The sequence below is a fragment of the Balearica regulorum genome, chromosome 6 (assembly GCF_011004875.1).
Source record: "Balearica regulorum gibbericeps isolate bBalReg1 chromosome 6, bBalReg1.pri, whole genome shotgun sequence".
In the NCBI taxonomy this organism is placed as follows: Eukaryota; Metazoa; Chordata; class Aves; order Gruiformes; family Gruidae; genus Balearica; species Balearica regulorum.
In genome coordinates this window covers 36,475,377-36,493,723 of record NC_046189.1, presented here as the reverse complement: position 1 = coordinate 36,493,723, position 18,347 = coordinate 36,475,377, and the positions used below count along the sequence as shown (strand labels likewise).

Genomic DNA, 18,347 nt, shown 5'->3' with positions numbered 1-18,347 from the left:
CGCTGCAGCCAGCACTAACATGAAGCGCTGCCTGGTGTGCAAGGAGGGTTTCTGTCCTTCACCCCCCGCACAGCGAGCAGCTGAACATACCCATCAGGAATGGGAAAGTCCACGTCTCAGTGACGGCTCCGGGTCAGAAAAGTGATTGAAGACCTCCTGGGTTAGGCAGGTAGCACTTCCAGGACTGTCCTCTGAGTACCAGAATGAGAAAGGGATTGATTTCACCTTCCCCTAAAACTCTTTTGTAGTAAGAGAGGGCCTGTTTGCTGCCTTGGCAGCAGCAGCAGAAAGCCCAGCTCTCTGGAAGGGGCAATTCGCAGCACGGCCGCTGAGCTCTGCCTGCAGCCGTCGCACCACCACTCGCCTCCCACCGGCGCTGGCAGCCCACCACAGAAAGGGGCTGAAGCATCCAGCACAGCTCTGCGAGGGACCCGCCGGTTCCTCCTCCGCTCACCCGCAGCTTCTTCCCCCCTTCCCCGGTCAGGGTCGGCGTGTGCCGGCATCACCGTGCATCGGCCTCCGGATCTCCCCGGGGTATTTCGTGCTCCCGAGCTGTTCTCGCTGCTGATGCTCAGCCCTCGTCCCGCTCGCATGGAGACGATGAGTGATTTGGGGAGCTGCTGGCACAACGAGGGTCTGATCCCTGTGCCCTGGTCATATCAAACCCAAAACTATCAGTGTCTCTAAGAGCAACATCTCCCCCTTATAAATTAACCCAGATTTTTCACCTTATGCCTGCTGGAAGAGCCACCCCGAGCCAGCACCACTCCACTCAGCTGGCAGCAGAGGAGCAGAAACCAGCTCCGTATTTCTGCAGCCAAGGTCTGCTTTCAGCTCGGAAAGAAACGAACTCTTTAGGAAAGCAGGGCGTACTCTCCGCAGAAGAGATTTCACACCAGCGCCCAGGCCCATTCGCGAAATTGGTCATTTAACGAAGTAATTGGGGAGCAGGGCCCCGCACCCACGGCCGGACAACGCTGACATTTCGGTTCTCTCCCGCCCGCGCTGCAATAAATGGAACCATCAGGTCAGAGCACGCCGTTTCATTTTCATTCAGGCGCCTATTTAATATTCATCATGTTACAGGGGGACATTTTTATGTCGGGAAAAACACAAGTGCTCTCCTGAAATGACTCAAGGGCAGTAAAGAATAAATTGTCTTTAAACCTGTATAAGGGATACTGAAGTCACAAACAAGGCATAAAATAATATGGAGGTGGAAAGTGCTTCTTCCTTATTAGGTTTATCAAAGTAAAACTAGGCTGGCAAGCTTGTTCTATCAAGTAAATGGATGTGGTAAAAAAAGGAAATGAAAATTCTGATCCATATTCATTGTTTCAGTGTCAGCAAGGGAGAAAAAAGCTCCACTTCAAATTTTCTTTTGGCTTTAGAAAGCTGATCTGAAGTTTTACAGAAAAGAGTAAGCAAAGCCGCTAAGGAAGCAAAAGAAAATCAAAGATAATTAATAGAAACAAAGCAAGCAGCAGAAGAGGCCAGACGAAGTGTCTAATATCAAACAAAATGCAGAACATGCTTGACTGCTCCGGGCACCGACAGCATTTTAATCGGGAGATTTCTTTTCCAAAGCTCCCAGCCCCGCTGCTGGCCCTGGCCCCCGGCCGGCAGCCCCCGGCCCCGCAGCTCCCTGCACCGGCAGCGGGGTTTGTCCCCCACACGTAACAGACTTTGCTTGGCTGTTTAAATGGGGTTTTAACACAGTCCTGGCGGCAGTACCCAAACGGTCGCACCCACGGACCCGTTGCACCCATGAAACAAAGCCGGACTGTTTCCCGGGTTTAAAAGAGGCTCATGCCTTGAACAGCAGAATTTTAAGGCAGAAGAGGACTAATGACTGAATGGGGGGGGGGTTAATGCTGGCATGGGTGCAAGTGTGTACTTTGCATTTCTACAGCCTTGATAAACGCATATATTTTTTCTCTGTAGGACAACGACAGGGCAAACAAGCTTCAAGTAAGTCCCACGTGCCGCGGCCGAGACCTGGGAGGGAACCGGTCCTACAGCCAGTGCCGCATCCCGTGTTCTCCCCGTTGCATGGCACATCTCACGGCACTGGGCTTCCCCCCCCCCGCAACATCCACTTCCCGGGTTCATGCGATCAGGCGCGACAGGCGGCTTTCTGGATTTTACTTGTTCCTTCCTGGCTGTCATGGTAATGGAAATAAGATGATGAAGAGTAAAAGCACTAGCATTATATGGGAAAAACACTCAAAATTTTTATCATTTGGGAGAGTCGTCCCTCATGATTTGTGAGCAGGGTTGCCAGTTCAGCCAGTCGTATGATTTCTGTGAAAGGGAAATCATAACCGTGTGCAGTGGGGACTGCCGAGGGGATCCAGCAGACTCATCTCAGACGGCGGCTTTTCATTTCTAAATCGTGTTCTGACAGCACATCAAAAATCCTGCACAACTTTGCAAAATTGAAAAGGGGTTTTTGTTGCTGCTTCGAGGGTTTTTTTGGTCAAAGATGATCCATGTTGCACGTACAGGAGTGACAAAGGAACAGGAGTTGGATCCCTTTGGCCTTCCCGCAGCCCGCTGAGTGCGATGAACAGATTTGTAGTCCTTTCCCTCACACCTGCCTTCAGTCCCACAGGCTCATCAGCACAGATTTTTGTGGACAAAGCCTGATGCAAGTGGGAAATTATGTCAGCCCCTACTCCTGTAGAAAACACAGAATTACTGGAGAGCAGTTTATGTAAACACACTCTTTCCTCAGAAGAGGACAGCAGTTTTAATGACAAATTGAGTGAAATCTCACTCGGCATGAAGCAAATAAAATAGTAAATATTTCAAGTTACCGCTTTACTGTAATAGAGACTGCATTTAAAAATAATTGCTGTGGATCTGCTGTATCGTACAAAGGAATGGAGTGACAGCACAACCCTGACGTGACACACCTGCATTACAGCTTTTCATCTCAATTCAGACTTTAACAGCTATTTTCCACCAGTCTCTACTGGAGAAGAAGTAGCAATCTTGTGATGCTTCCCAGCAATGAGAAACCTGCCTGAAGGTCATCGCTGCCACCACAAAGTGCAGCCGCGGGTCACGGAGTCGAACTTATATAGATGTATGTCTCTGATGCTCCTCTGCCAAGGCCATCGTGCAGATGCCATTGCAATAGAAACCAGAGCCAGGACCAGGGCTGGGATATAAAACCCCATTTTCTCTACTCCAGGACTGTCAGGGACTGGAAGATGAAGCGTTTTGCCCAGTTGAAAAGGTGGTGTGGGGCCATTAGAGAAAAGAACAGATCGCTGTCAGTTGCTCTGCTGTGACCTGCCGCCGCTGTGACTTTTCCTGGCAGTCCCTCAGCGTGTCTGTCACTGGGAGGGACGGCTCAGACACACTGTCTGAGTTTCAGCGAATGTGTTTCTTAGACCTCTGAAAACAAACAGTTCACCTATAGCGACTGAAACACAAGCAGTCACTGGTGCTTCAGCTGGGCTACAACCTCCCCGAATTCTTCATAGTGTGTGTTGGAAGAAAAAAAACCCTCTGGCATAGAGAAATCTCTTCTGCAAAGTCCTGCTTTGGATTGCTTATCTGAGGACAAGGCTTTTGTCTCATCAGAGGAAAGACTTAAAACACCTGCCACAAATAGCAAAAACACTGATGTTGACCGTCACTGTGTACTTTCCACATTTTTTCTCTAAGTGTGGAAGATGACAGATGAGATTTAAATCTCTGTTGCATCCTGTCACTGAAACAACCCTGGATTTCCATCCTCAGGTAGACCCCAACTACTCCACCTAAATAAATTTGGATACACTTGCTCTACCCAATGCACACAAGCCAAGAAGCTTCACCCTTCTGCTGCAGAAGAGCAGCCGCAAACCGCATTTCTCACGGTACACACGGATCTTTCACTGGTCTGACCCATCAATTGATGGGATGTTCTTCTGTAATTGTGTCACTGAATTAAATCGACTAGCAATGCAGAAGGCAAAACCAAATTGTGTAATTAAATTGCTTAATTTGCCACATGAGGTGTTTGAGGATCGATGCATTCATATTGGCAAAGGGCACCGAAGGTGGAAAATTCTAAGGAAGCAACAGATAATAATAACCTGGAAATGATCTGCTCACCTCTAAGTGAAGTCAATAGGCATCATTTACTGACTTTGGATCAGATACATCCCCCCTTTGCCATCTCCAAATACGATTTTGCCTGATGCTACAACAGCGTCAGAGGAGTGACGCTAACTGTACGTTAATTCCTGCTAAAACCGAGTTTCAGAACACAGTTACCAAAGGCTGGTTGCAATGGAGAGTGGAAACATCGCATCGTTCCTTGGCCTAATCCTGCTGCTGCACAGCGTTGTGATTACCGGGCAACGGCAGCAGCTGGGAAACACCATTTCTGGGCTTCATCCATCTGCTCAGACACTTCTGCAGAAAAGCTACTTGAAGCCTGCTCACCTGGGGTAGGAACCAGATTGCACCCAAAAAACATAAAATTACAACTGCCATCTTCCTCATCTGAAAAATTAATGCTCGGTACTCCGCTTCATCGCGTACTGCTGAAAGATTCCTCACTGTTATTATGTTTGAAGAGGGGTTTTTTTCCAAATGTCATATTGGCATGTAACAGCCACAATATTCATAACATGCAGGTGAACCTTCATAAAGCAGAGGAGAAAATTAACATTCTTCCTTAACAGAGGAAATTGAATCTGATTTTTCATTCCATCAAAACATCTCTTCCCAGACAGGATAAATCCTATAAATTGCTTTAACCCATGTATCCGTCTACAGCCCATTCTAGACGCTATTGTAACAAAGCATGTAATCAAAGTAAATGAGCATAATTACCAGCGAGCGCAAATATAGGGTTTCTGGATTCTTTTCACAGACATTTCATATGTGACCATTTTACCATATGTTTACATTAAAAAATAAGAATAAACTGTATTAGATTGGAAAGTAAAAGGGTATGTATTAAAAATTTATGCAGAAAGCATCCTGTAGCCATGATTACTATTATAACTCTTCATTCAAACCTAGTCTTTTCTCCCCAAATGTAAATACAACCAAGTCACAAAGCGTGGCCAAGTACCAACCCGTTCCAAGGACAGCGGGGTCCCGTGCCATCAGACTTCACGGCCAGACTCGCATTTCTCTCTGCCAGGTAGGAACAAGAAACAGCTGGGTGCGATTCCATTTATTTAACGGTACTTCAGGTGAACTCCTCGGTTCTTTACACTCATGTTTCTAGTCCTAGTTATCCCGAGGGGTCAAACAGACTTCTTTAAGGCAACCACAGAGTTGTTCAACTTTTTCGATCGGTTACACTCCCAAACACATCCCGTCCCCATATGTGCAGCTACGCTGGGCAGGGGGGGCCGCTGTCACCCAGGGAGATGCTCGTCCCCGGCCAGCAAAGCAGATGCAGCAAGACCAGGAGGAGTTACACACGACTTACTTTATCTCCCACATCTGACAGAAGCAGGAGGCGTGACCCGTCGTAAGCGTTACGAGTCAGGTCGTGTCACATCATGACCGCTTAACGGTACGGCCGGTGGCACAAGTCATGTCAGCAGTTAAATGACAGTAACAGAGTCACCTGTCAGGTCGTGGCTCCGGGAATCAAGCAACACACGCATATTGATGGCACGTAATAGTATGCGCACAGATACATCTTCATAAAGATAATATAAATCAAGCTCCTGTCCAGGACAGGCGCATGTCACAGCTGTAAAATGTGGAAGTTAATTCATTTAAATTAGATTTTAAACCAGACGGAACTGTAATCTGTCCCGAGGCATGTTAATACATCAGGTAACCGGATCCATCTTTCAAAAGGACCTCAGCTAGATCATTTTTTTCTGCATTGCTACCTCTGGAGTGAAAACAAGCCCCAAAATTGTATTTAAATTACATCTCTCCTTCCATTCGTAAGTGCAAATTAAGTTACGTATTTACAAAAAATAAGTCTTTCAAGAAACCAGCTATGCCACCTTAGCAGCAAATGACCTCATCTCTGATAACTTCATACTTATCAGGACTAATCCAAACTGGAAGTGCTCAACCAATTTTTTTTTTTTCCCAAGATAGTATTTTTTTCATTTCCTGATGAAACTGGCCGTGAATGTAAGTGCACCTAGGGAAAGAAAACTAAGTAATTAGGCTCTTCTTCGACACATATGAATACAAGCACAAGCTAATTTACAAGTCTTTAGCTACATTGTCTTGAAGGAATTTTTTACACTACTCTGCTTTCAGAGCAAAGAAAATTACAGTCTTTGTTCTTGACTGTAGCACCCAAATTCAAGTGTTCAGTGACAGTCCTGGTATGGCTGCTGGAGGGGAGTACAGCTGGGATCCAGCCCTACTAACATGAAAGCTCCCCAAGAATTCAAGATATTTCTGCAGAAAAAAATGTCATTTGATTTTACATACCTCATACAAAAGCCCAGGTGTTCACAGTGTTTAGGCACAATGATATGCATAGACGTGGTACCTGTGCATGCAAATATCCCATTTCTGAGCATAACCGAAATAATTGCAGGAATGATGCAGGTATGCAACACTTCAAATACTTCTTGGTAATTTGTTTTCTGTGGTGTCTTATTTCAGTTGCTGCTGTTTTACTGTTGTGCGTTAGAGGGTCTTGGAATGGAGGAGAGAAAATGCCACAGAAGACAGATCTCAAAAAAAAAAAAACCCAGGAAAAAAAAAAAAACAATTGTATGTTTTACAGTTGTAATACCAAAGTAGAAGACACCTGGCAGCAGACTTTGAAATCAATAGTGTTGAAACAAAAGATGACAAAATGCAGACTTTCATTATCTGGTTATTAACTACCAAGACAGACTGCCAGGGCATTTGGCAAACGCTTCACTTGCAGATGCTTTTACTCACAACGACATCGTGTCTTTAATGAGATGCCCTAGCTGGGGGTATAGGAATTACCTTCCCGAACGGCACCAAGAGCTCTCTCCTGTCTTTGGCAGGGGTCACCACCAGCTACTTCAGCATAAAGTTTAGAAACCCCGAAATAGGCAAGAATTGGGAGTAATCCTTCTTTCACGTCATGACTCACTTTGGACTCTGAAGGGCAGGAATTGACTGCAGTGCTCCCACGGGAGGCTGGGCATCCCTCCCAGCAGGATACCCAGGGCTCTTACAAACAGCAATAATTTTGGTATCTGTCTAAACAACCAATTCCCTTTTTTGCCTTACGCTGCATTCTCAGCCTCACGGACCCTGCAGGGCCACCAGCTCCTCGGTTCAATCGCACAGCTTAATTCAATCCCAAATTATCAAATAACTGCAATTACATCATGACATTTGAATCAGCGCGCTGTCCAACGAGCGGACGCGGGATTCACGTGCATGCCAGCAGACACAGCGCATGCCCGGCAGCAGCTGTCTAACAGCAGCCTTGCGAGCCTTCCCCTCTTATTTTATTTTACAATTTCAATCAGGTGCACTCATTCCGTAAAGGGCATTACTGAACTGCAACAGCTCTGCAGCAGATGACATCCCTCGGCCCCAGCGTGAACCATGGCCACTCCCTTTGGAGACCCCGTGGGGCTTTGGCCAGAAGGTGCTACAGCACAAGTGAGGACACAGAGTGTGAAGGCCACCAAACTGAAGCACAACCCCAGATCCATCTGCTCAGGATGAACACACGCTGCCCAGGGTTGTACCTGGAGCTCCTTCTCTCTCCCAGCAGTTCACGGTACAGCCCGCATCTCCTGCGCGGGACATCATGGCTTGGACTCTAATCTACCCTGATGTTGAGGGCAATGACCCCATGTTGCAGCTTCCATTTTTTGTTATTATTACACCAATTTTCCCACTCCAATGCCTTTTTGAACAGCATGCTTAATTGAGTTTATTCCTTCATTATTCAGAGTACTATTCTCCTCACATTGTATCCCACAGACAAAATATATTAAGATCTGGTAGTATTCTTCCTAGTAACACTAGATCATTATTCCCCTTGTAACTCTTACTCTATACATGCTACTCAAAGGTACAGTACAGAGCATCACTAAAAAGATTTAGGCCCCCAGTGTTACTGGGGAACACCAGATCCTGCTTTTCATACCATAAACAGTTATCGCTCTATGGTAGAGAGCAGGGCCAGCAGAACACCTTTAGGGCCAGAAATAGGTGAGACAATTTCCCCTTGCAATTCCATCAGCCTTTTTTTTTAAAAAAATGCAGGAAGAGGAAAGCGTGTTCCTGACCTTGCTTTGATGACACAGTATCACCTCAATTTGATGCTGCAGGAGAAACGCTGGATAGGTGGGATCCTGACCTGGGGAAGGAAACCTATCTACCACTCCATCATTTTTTCAATGAAACTGTAATATACAAATCACTTTACAAAGCTGTGAACAGCAACATAACGAGACGAGCATTGCCTTCTGCCCTAGTCATACCCTTCTCTTGTGATGGTCTGCTCTGACGTACCTCCGGATTGAGAAGGACCGCATAGGTGCCAGACTGGTAACAGTTCTTTTTCCTCTTCTTTCTAATTATTGGAATAAGCAGGAGGATTGAGCTAAAAATAAGACCAAGCGTTTTCCAGATCTGCAATTATTCTCTCAACTTGTACTTGTCTACAATATTTCTTTCACTAATCACTACCGCACAAAACATGCCAGAATTGTTTGAAATCCGAGAGCAATCTCAGACACATTAAAAGACTAATAACGAATGTTGTTTACACACATTTAATTCAACATACCAGAAGCAATTTTCTCACTCTCTTTAGCATTTTATTTGCTTATAAATACAAGTCAATACCACAAGATGGCACTTTCTTACTTGCGACACACACTATTATGAACACTTACCCTCTTCAAATGTTCCCAGATGTTTACGACATGTAACTTCTCAGTGGTTTTGAAACATTTAAAAAAGCAAGACCTTCTACAAACTGCATTTGTGTTTGATGTGTATTAAATAAGGTCAGGTAATTAAATTCAAAAAAAGAATTTATAAATATTTCAGATAAGAAAATTTAAATACAAAAGCAGAGTTTGTATTAATTAAACTGAATAACAATTTAAACTGGCCATAATGTATCTACATGGTTTAATTTAATTTAATTTAAAATACTTTTTAAACAACCAAATCCTCTAGCCATTCATCAAAACACCTATCTACTCAACTCTTTAAAAAATATTCTCGGTTAAGAAACCACCTATGCTTTTTCATAACGATCCTTATGCTGTCCTGTAGGTGGAAATGAAACAAAATCATATTCCAGACCGAAAAACAGGATAAGAAGGAAGAAACTTTAAAAAACCTGGTAACTTCAGACACTTCAACTCATTCTTCCTCGTGTTTCTCAAAATACATGATCCGGTTTTAAAGTCTTTGAACGAAATGTAAACACTAGAAAACTCATTGTTGAAATATGTGAAGAATAAAGAACGCTGCACTAATATAGTGCATAATGATGCTGTGTCAAACTTGTCATTTACAGTAAATGTCAGATTTTCCTCAGGATTGTCATGCCTTTTTTTACTAATTCTTTTTGATGTCTGTAGATTCTCTTTTTTTTTTTTTTTTCTATTTTATTCCCATTGCTCAACAGGAAGAGATGTATTTTCTGGTCTCTTCAGAAAAGTTTCACAAGATCCAAGTCTTTGACTCCATTTTTTTTTTTTTTTTTAATAAAGAGGTGGCAAAATTTTAAGCTTGCAATACTTCTGCCCAGTATATTACACATCAGAAGATTCCTCAAAAAACTGAGAAGTCAGAGAGTTCCAAAAAAGAAAGCAGTTAAGGCAGTCGATGTCTACATTTGGATTTCTTTCTTAGGTTACATGTCAACGTCTCCGTCATAGGCTAAGGTTAGAGGCTTCTGCTGTGGAGGAGTGCTTTGATGCTGCTTTGTTTTCTTGCTGCAAGAAAAATATTTCAGGAGACAAAATTATAAACTGTAATAAGCTCAGAAACGCCATCAAAAACCAAACTTCAACCAAAAAAAAAAAATCAATTTCCTACACCAGCTATTTCATTTTGCGACTCGGTGACACTGCGGTACAGGGACTACTTCCAAGAAAAACCACACGGATCTGCTTGTGCGCTATTACGTGTGTGGTACGGACACACAGCCTGCCAAAAACGGGCAGCCAACTCTGCTCTTCATCTGGAGAGGAAATAAAGCATATTTGTCTCCCGTGTCTTCTCACAGTTGACAAAACAAGGAACACCTTGCAGAAAAATTGAAACATGAACTGTCTAGGAGTGGGATATTCTCATTTTTTCTTTGGTACGGTATTGAAGCAACAATAATTATTATTGAGAAATACACTTCCACACCAGCCTTCGAGTGATGGAGAACTATGTAATGTTATTTAAAGAAATCCTCTGTGAAGCCACAGAGAAATGGTAGCTACCTAGCTTGGAAAACAAGGGAACTGCAACTCCTAAGCAGCATCTGAATGCTGTTATTTAAGCTTTTAACTGAAGAGAGAGACTGAGAGAAAGACCAAGAGAGTGAGAGAGAATAAATTGGTTTTGGATGAAAGAGGGTAATGATGCTGTGAAGCCACAGTTGCGACTCTCTGGTGGCCTGCCCTGATCTGACGGGGGTTGGGGCAGCTTGCACCATCAATGTTCGTAAAGCCCAGGCCAGCTCCATGGTCCTAAGGGACAGCTGTGGGTGTTGCAGGACAGAACCACAGAATGGTAGGGGTTGGAAGGGACCTCTGGAGATCATTCGGTCCAACCCCCCCTGCTAAAGCAGGATCACCTAGAGCAGGTTGCACAGGATGGCATCCAGGTGGGTTTTGAATCTCTCCAGAGCAGGAGACTCCACAACCTCTCTGGGCAGCCTGTTCCAGTGCTCGGTCACTCTCAAAGCGAACAAGTTTTTCCACATATTGAGATGGAACTTCCTGTGTTACAGTTTGTGCCTGTTGCCCCTTGTCCTGTCACTGGGCACCACTGAAAAGAGTCTGGCCCCCTCCTCTTGACATCCACCCTATAGGTATTTGTAAGTGCTGATGAGATCCCCTCTCAGTCTTGTCCAGGCTAAACAGCCCCAGCTCTCTCAGCCCTTCCTCATACGAGAGATGCTCCAGTCCCCTCATCATCCTTGTAGCCCTCCGCTAGACTCTCTCCAGTAGTTCCCTGTCTTTCTTGAACTGGGGAGCCCAGAACTGGACACAATATTCCAGATGGGGCCTCACCAGGGCAGAGTAGAGGAGGAGGAGAACTTCCCTTGACCTGCTGGTCACACTCTTCTCAACACACCCCAGGATACCACTGGCCTTGGCAGCAAGGGCACATTGCTGGCTCATGGAGAGCTTGTTGTCCACCAGGACTCCCAGGTCCTTCTCCACAGAGCTGCTTCCCAGCAGGTCAGCCCTTAACCTGTACTGGTGCTTAGGGTTGTTCTTCCCTAGGTGCAGGACCCTGCACTTGCCCTTGTTGAACTTCATTTGGTTCCTCTCCGTCCTCTCCAGGACACACGGATGCTGGCCATTGCTCCCTTCGTATCCTCCAAGATGCATCAATGGCAGCACCTTTCCAAATATTCAAACCAGAAAGCTTAACACTAGCTTTGTCAAGCTAGGCCTGCCACCCCTGCCCGGGGCAATGGCTCCTTTGGAGAAGGGCAGGCATGTCCCTCAGCAGCAAAGCCCAGTGACGCACTGGCGTAGACCAGGGCTTCGGTACACCCAGCGCTCTATCTCTAAGAGTGGCTGGTAACAGCAGCTTTAGACACAGGACATGTTTCCACCTGATGGATTCACGGCAAAATCCTATTTAGGGATTTCCTGAGCTGGAGCATACATCCAGAAAACCACAATTAACACCCAATCTCCCGTGAACTGTTATGCCATCTTTGCATCCATTTATCTTCCTGGCATGCACAGTCCCCGGCAGCGGTAAGCTCACAAGGTAATAATGCGCTGTGTGAAAAATAAAATCTTTTGTTTATTATTTTAAACGATCATTTCATCAGATGCCTCCTACTTCTTGTATTGTGGGAAATAAAAATTCCCTAGCACCCTTTTCTACTCCATTCATGATTTCATAGATCTCTATTGTATTCCCACATTAAACATCATTTTCCAACTGAATGCCCCTATTCTATTTAGCCCTTCCTTGAGCAGAAGCCAGCTCCTCAATCCAATCAGCCTCCTTGCCTTTTTTCAGTTTTACTTTATCTTTTTTTAAAAAAAAAAGAATACAATATAAAGCCCTTTCTAATCCCAGCAGAAGTCTGAGTAAATACAAGGGCCTATTGATAACCAAAAAGAATTCTTTCCCTGCATGGGCACCACACTTCTTCACAATTACGTCCGTTAACGTTTACAATTTGGAGAGTTGTAAATTACTCTGAGGTAGGGGCCAAATGAAGGCAGTTAAGTAATCCAATCTCCATCCTTTTCTAAAGCCTCGAGGATTAAATCTCTGCAACACAGAGCACTGTGATACATTTTGGATTGTTTAAACAAAAGCAAACTAGCTTTTATTTAAGGACAAAATATATGCCATACTCACCACATCAGGTAGGATGTAAAAATCAGGAAAACTATGAGCAGGAACCCGCCAGCTGATACTCCATATACCCACATCTTCAGTTTACCATCTGTTGGAAGATGAGAAAAAAGGACAGGGGGAGAAAAGTGGAGAATAAAAATTTTGTTCTAAAATACACAAATTCTTAGGAGATTAAGTAAAGACAAAGCAAACAAGCAAAATAAGTAGCATCACTGATGGGAAACACAGCAAGGACTGGCTGTGAATAATCCATAAACTCCACATTTTTGACAGAAGAAAAGATTCCAATAAAAATCAATTGTTTTGAAGACTAAATCTTAACTTTGGTAAGGAGTGTAGATTTGCCTCAATGAAAACAGAAAATGAACTCTTCGTCTCAGTTTTCCAAAGCAGCGTTATTTCATAACCTTCCCTCCAGCTGAGCTCCTGCAGTTCATTATGGGCAGCAGCGGAAATACAACGCGGCCAGGCTCCTGGCCGTGGAAAGGAGCAGAGACACGAGATAATTGCGGTACATTCGCTCAGAAGCCCCAGTGGCTGCTCGAGCAAAGGCAGTTCAACATTGAGCTGACCCAGACAGAAAGGCAGGAAACACCTGCTAGGTTTAGCCTAAAGAAAAGAGGAGTGAGAAGAGATGGGATTGTTCTCCATAAATACTTGGGGGTCAATCAGGGTAAACACCAGCGAGCAGAAGTCAAAAAGCTACTCAGAGGTGAAAAATGCTTGGGCAACAAATGGGAATAAATTCGGCTTAGAATAAAACCAAGAATATGCTTTGTAATAGTAAGAGGGATAAAGCCGGCCCACGGGAGCAGGAGACGTAAGTGGGTTTAAGACATGGTAAGGCTCTTGATAGGGCTGTTTGGGTTGCAATGCCAGGACTCACCTGCAACCCTTGCAGGAACCCCTCATGCAAATGTGAGCTTGAGTGTGTTGAAACATCTCCCTCTGATAGTCTCAAAACAAGTTATTTGGACAGGTCCTTAATTACAAGCTTTGCATTAATAATAATAATTTTTAAAAGACCAATATTTCTGGTTCTAGCTCCGTTCTGGCTGTACAGCTTTCCTTGTGGGGAGCAGCGATGGTATTTTTTCCATGCAGCAGTAGTCTGAGCTGATTCCTATCAGCAGAGCTGTTAATACGTACTGGAGGCAGGAATATCAACCTGCGCCGTGCCCACAGACACGGTTTGACAGAGGCCGTTTCAAACTCAGTCATGCGAGTGGGGAGTTACTTCACAGGACAATCACTGAGCCTGTTTTACATTTTATCTCTGAATTATGAATTTTTTAAAAGGGAAACATATTTAATCAGATCCTATTCTTTCTGTTTGTGGTTTTTTTTCCTTCCAGATTTTGTGGAAAGGCTGAGTACCTCTCACAGATTTTCGCCTCAAAACAATTACAGCTTATCTCCCATGTGAGGAGAGCTCCATTCACTAGGGCTGGGTCATTGAGTTTTTTTGCTGAAGTCTGGATATGAAATTTGTTGCCCTCTCAACTGGAGATGGCCAAGAAACATTCAGCAGTCCTGCAAAGGGACTGTCACAGCCGCAAGAAGGCATCCCACCATGTCTGCTATGAAGGCAGCTATGCTTTTCATCCCCAATGTAAAGGCATTGGACCATGTCATCCTACAATTTAAACAAAGCTATTTAAATCGCCTCTCAACTTGAAAAAAGGTTTTGTACCTGAACTTGGACTCCCAGAGCGTGGTAAAGAAAGGAGCAACACAGCCTGATTCAAAATCAGTTCTGAGCACTCCTGCAGAGCATTTAAAAGAACATCAACCTCATTAAATCATAATAAAATTTGTGTTCCAAACTGTAACCAGTAAGGAAAATAACAAATTAACTGGAGAAAGGCATGTATACTTTTACTGACAGATGTAAGTCCTTAGACATCCACAAATGCAAAGGACTATGGTACTGAAGGGTGGTAAATGCCATCCATACAGGCAGCGTTCACCATAGACCGGCGTAACTGGTGGGTAACAGCGGTTTCCTGGCTCAGCTAGCAGTAATTATTGCAAACGCCCAGATTAGTAAGCCCAAGAGCCTGTTTAAGGGGAGTAATTACATATTTTGTCAAGAAGTTAAGACAAAGGGGAGTGATTTGAAGAGGACCAGCCTTGAGCTGGGGTCTGAAGGGCACATGCAGGATGTCATGGGGTTGGTGATACACTTAGCACACCTGGGAAGCACGTTTATTCCGTTCCCATATATTGTTTCTATAACATTTCTGCCCTAAAATTAAATAACACCATGTTCTGTAAAAGCTCCATAGTCCCTATTTCTGTCTCATAGTCCCTTGGGGAGAACTGGCTCACAAATGCTGCACTGAGGTCAAGCCCACCAGAAGCTTTCAGGGCTGCAGCCTCAAACACTGATTTAAAAAGAGGATTGCAGCACCCACCTACACCTCTCTCCCTTTTTCTAACCCTGTAAAGGTACCAGCTGAAGAGATGACACCTAAGAAAGACAGTCTACTGAGGGCCACGGATGCTGACAAAAAGGCAATTAACCCCAAACCTGTGACTCAAACTGCTGGTGAACTGTGTGGGCTTCTGGATGATGGGTTTGATCAAAAACCAGCCAACTTTAAAAGGCTTTGGACCGAGCTCTATTAGCTCAGAGACTGTCAACGCAAAGGTTAACTACTGTATGCAAATCAAATATGTAAATGTAACATTCAAAGTGTGATCACATATATCAGACAGAATTACAGCTCCCTGAATCCTGTAACAGAACCTTTTGCTACACGTTTTCTGAAGTCTTGTGTTCATTACAAACTAATAGGAAACAAAACCAATGTCAGGGAACAGAAGAGGGGGAAGGCTGCACTGCCAGTATTTTAGAAAATGGGGAGAGCTAATGCATTTCAGTAAGCCTTGACATGCCTGACACCTTCACCTCCCATTTTAAAGTCCTATTTGCATTTTAGAAATTTATTTTGACTAAATTAATCTTGCAAAATAACAGTCAACATGGTAATTGGCTATTACAGCTACGGCACCAGTCCTGTGGATCAGCCAGGGCACATCCAGTACACACTTCCAACTGGGAAGCATGTTACAGTGTGGAAGCCAAAGATCCACTTGGGATGCACTGCTTGGGCACAGCAGCTTGCCTGTTTTTTGTTGTTTTTCTAATATCTTTACTTCAACACTTAACACTCTGTACTTTCTACCCTATGTTTTTCATATACTTTTGAAATATGGCAAGAAACAACCAATGTTTTCTTTAATGAAATCTTAAGTACTTTCCGCTCTGAATCTTCTGAAGCGCCAGTGATCAATATCTTTCCTGGTCCAAATATATTACTTCTACAAACATCATCAGATAATAGTTCTAAGCATCTCCCAAATCACATATGAGTATACTTTTTTGCAAAATATTATTGCTTCATTCTGTCTTTGCTATCTCTCAACATAAGAGATTGTGATTACTCCGGACCAGCACAAAGGAATGAAAGATGGCATGCGAGTTAGAAACTGGGAGGCGGCTCTGCAGCTCCCAGACACAATCTCTGATGTTATGATCTACAAAGCTTGTACCTTTCCTCTACAGAAACACTGTAAAGACAATTTATTTCATTCATATTTAAGTTTTTCACCTGGATTAAAAGGTTGAATAGACCATCCTTTGAAAATGTCATGCATTTTTGAGTTGACAGGTTTATTTTTTCCAGCAATGGTCTTAACATCAGCTTTCTTATCTTCTAAACCTGGTATCTTCATGCAGTAATCCAGGAAACCATTTGATCTCATTATTTCTGTATATCCTCGCTCACAACCGCAGACTCCTCTCTAGGTGATAAAAGGGAATTCAGTATTAAACCAAATAGCATCCTCTCGCAGAACAGTGCAAATTGTCGGCAAAATAAGAAGAAACTCCAAGGTACATCGTGCATGGAAAACTTCACCACCACCAAACCAAACAAGCCAGGAACTGGTGCCCACAAACCCATTTCAGTTCCAAAAGCCAATATATATACTCGGGGAATTGGTTGAAAAAGAGTCAGTAATTACAGAGAAGCGCAACATACAAACATTTTCATGCTAACAGGCTTAATAACAGGCATCTGTGGCTTCATCCAGACTCCTCTTGCCAGTAACAATTTTCCCACTGACCCTGCTAGAGATTAGAAGAGACGAACGAGAAACAATCCCACTTCAGACCCAAACTCTCCCAATGTATTTCCACTCCGGTATTTCACAGGGCTATCTGAAATAAAGCTTGCTTTCTTATGGCCAATTATCCACTGCCTTGGATCAGTCTAAGCAGCTTCTTCAAGACGTTTCTTAGAAGTCAGTAGTTTGCTAAATAGATACTCCATTTTCTGGATTTCTACTTTAAAACAGCTTTATTTAGATTGTTTTTCTTTCCTAATTATCTTATAATTACAATGCCTGTCCAAGGTCTGATACCCACGGTTACAATCCAAACAGGTGATTGATTTACAATCTCTGTGATAAGAACTTAAGTCTTGACATCAGTTTTGTTGTCACAACATCCCCCACTTGTTGACAGATATGATCCTGAGCTTTTTTTGGACAAAAGGTGAAGTCTCAAGGGTTTTTATAGCTAATAAATTCATGCTTACCCGTCATTTTTATGTGCTGGTAGGCTCTGAGCACCTCTCAGCCACATGCAATTGCCCATGAGCTAGCTTCCAATGGTAATTCCTCCCACCAGATATTCATGTGAAGCTGAGAGCTGTGGAGGCTATTTTCAAAATATAAATAACTAAACCCCAACTGTCCCTGGCTACTTTAAGGTTTTATACTCCATCACACTACTGACACAGATAAGGTGTTTTGGGAAGCTCTTTACTTTGGAGTTCGGTACTGCAGGAAGGGACATTTGTAACCTCCGGGCTCACGTTTGCTCAGAGGCAAAGAAGTGGCAGCGGCTCCAAGATTCAGCAGGTGTTGCAGATGCTCAACTTCTCAGCAAAAAAGGTCACTTCCAGGTTTTGCTTTAGAAGGCAGTAATGGGGATGGTGGGATCACACTGCTACAGCTTCCCTACGCTCATGGGGGCTTTCTGCGTCCGTGGAGGAGCAGGAGAGGACATATTCTTTTATTTTCTCTTTTACAGAAGTTTTAAACAGTCAATTTTCTACAGGAAAATACAATAGCATTCAATGAAAGTTAAGCCAAGATGATCCAAAACTCCTCCATGGAACAAAACCAAACTTGCAACACCACATAAATACCCCATCATTTGTCTGCGCAGGTTTATGAAGGTTTCCTTTCAGACTGAAATTCCCACAACTTCCTCGAGGTGGTACCATGGACACACTAAACTATTTTCTAGGTCCTGGAATGCACTGAAGATACAGAAGCTAATTGAACAGATTTTGTGGTGTTAATTTCTCAACCATATTCTGCAGCAGGCAATTACCTGTGTGCAGTAGGAGAATGGTTTTCTGCACGCCGGGCTGCAGTGCCGAACTTCAGCAGGTTTCGTCCGAAGAGCACACCCTCCTGTAAAAGAAACTACTGAGTGCCTGTTCGAAAATGTTTTTGACTCGGATCACCATCATGTCAGTGCTTGCTTACTTATTTTATATAGTAAAATACTAGCCTATTGAGCACATTAGCATAATATCTGTAGGCACTGCATTAATTAATTTGTCTTAACAAGGCAGGGAATTATTATCATGCCCATCTTGTTAATGGAGAACAGAGATATACAGATTTAAGCAATTTGCCACAGGCCACATAGGAAGTTGGGGACAGAATCAGGAATTAGATGCAGATCTTCTGTGTCCTCATTACTGTCTTATCTACATAAGAAGACATAATCCACATAACGCCTTTGCCCATCCTCACTT

At 43.7% G+C, this 18,347-nt stretch overlaps 1 protein-coding gene across 5 annotated transcripts in view; it reads right to left on the bottom strand.

Moving 5' to 3' along the window:
* Positions 1-8,734: 8,734 nt before the first annotated feature.
* THSD7B (thrombospondin type 1 domain containing 7B) overlaps positions 8,735-18,347 on the bottom strand; it is a 355,621-nt gene continuing 346,008 nt past the window's right edge. For all 5 annotated transcript variants that reach the window (XM_075757230.1, XM_075757233.1, XM_075757234.1 and 2 more), the window contains 4 exons: positions 17,915-17,997; positions 16,122-16,314; positions 12,505-12,592; positions 8,735-9,890 (listed from right to left, as the gene is read on the bottom strand). In XM_075757230.1, the coding sequence (XP_075613345.1) occupies positions 9,809-9,890; positions 12,505-12,592; positions 16,122-16,314; positions 17,915-17,997 (446 nt within the window). In that variant the 3' untranslated portion in view covers positions 8,735-9,808. The remainder of the gene's footprint in view (positions 9,891-12,504; positions 12,593-16,121; positions 16,315-17,914; positions 17,998-18,347) is intronic.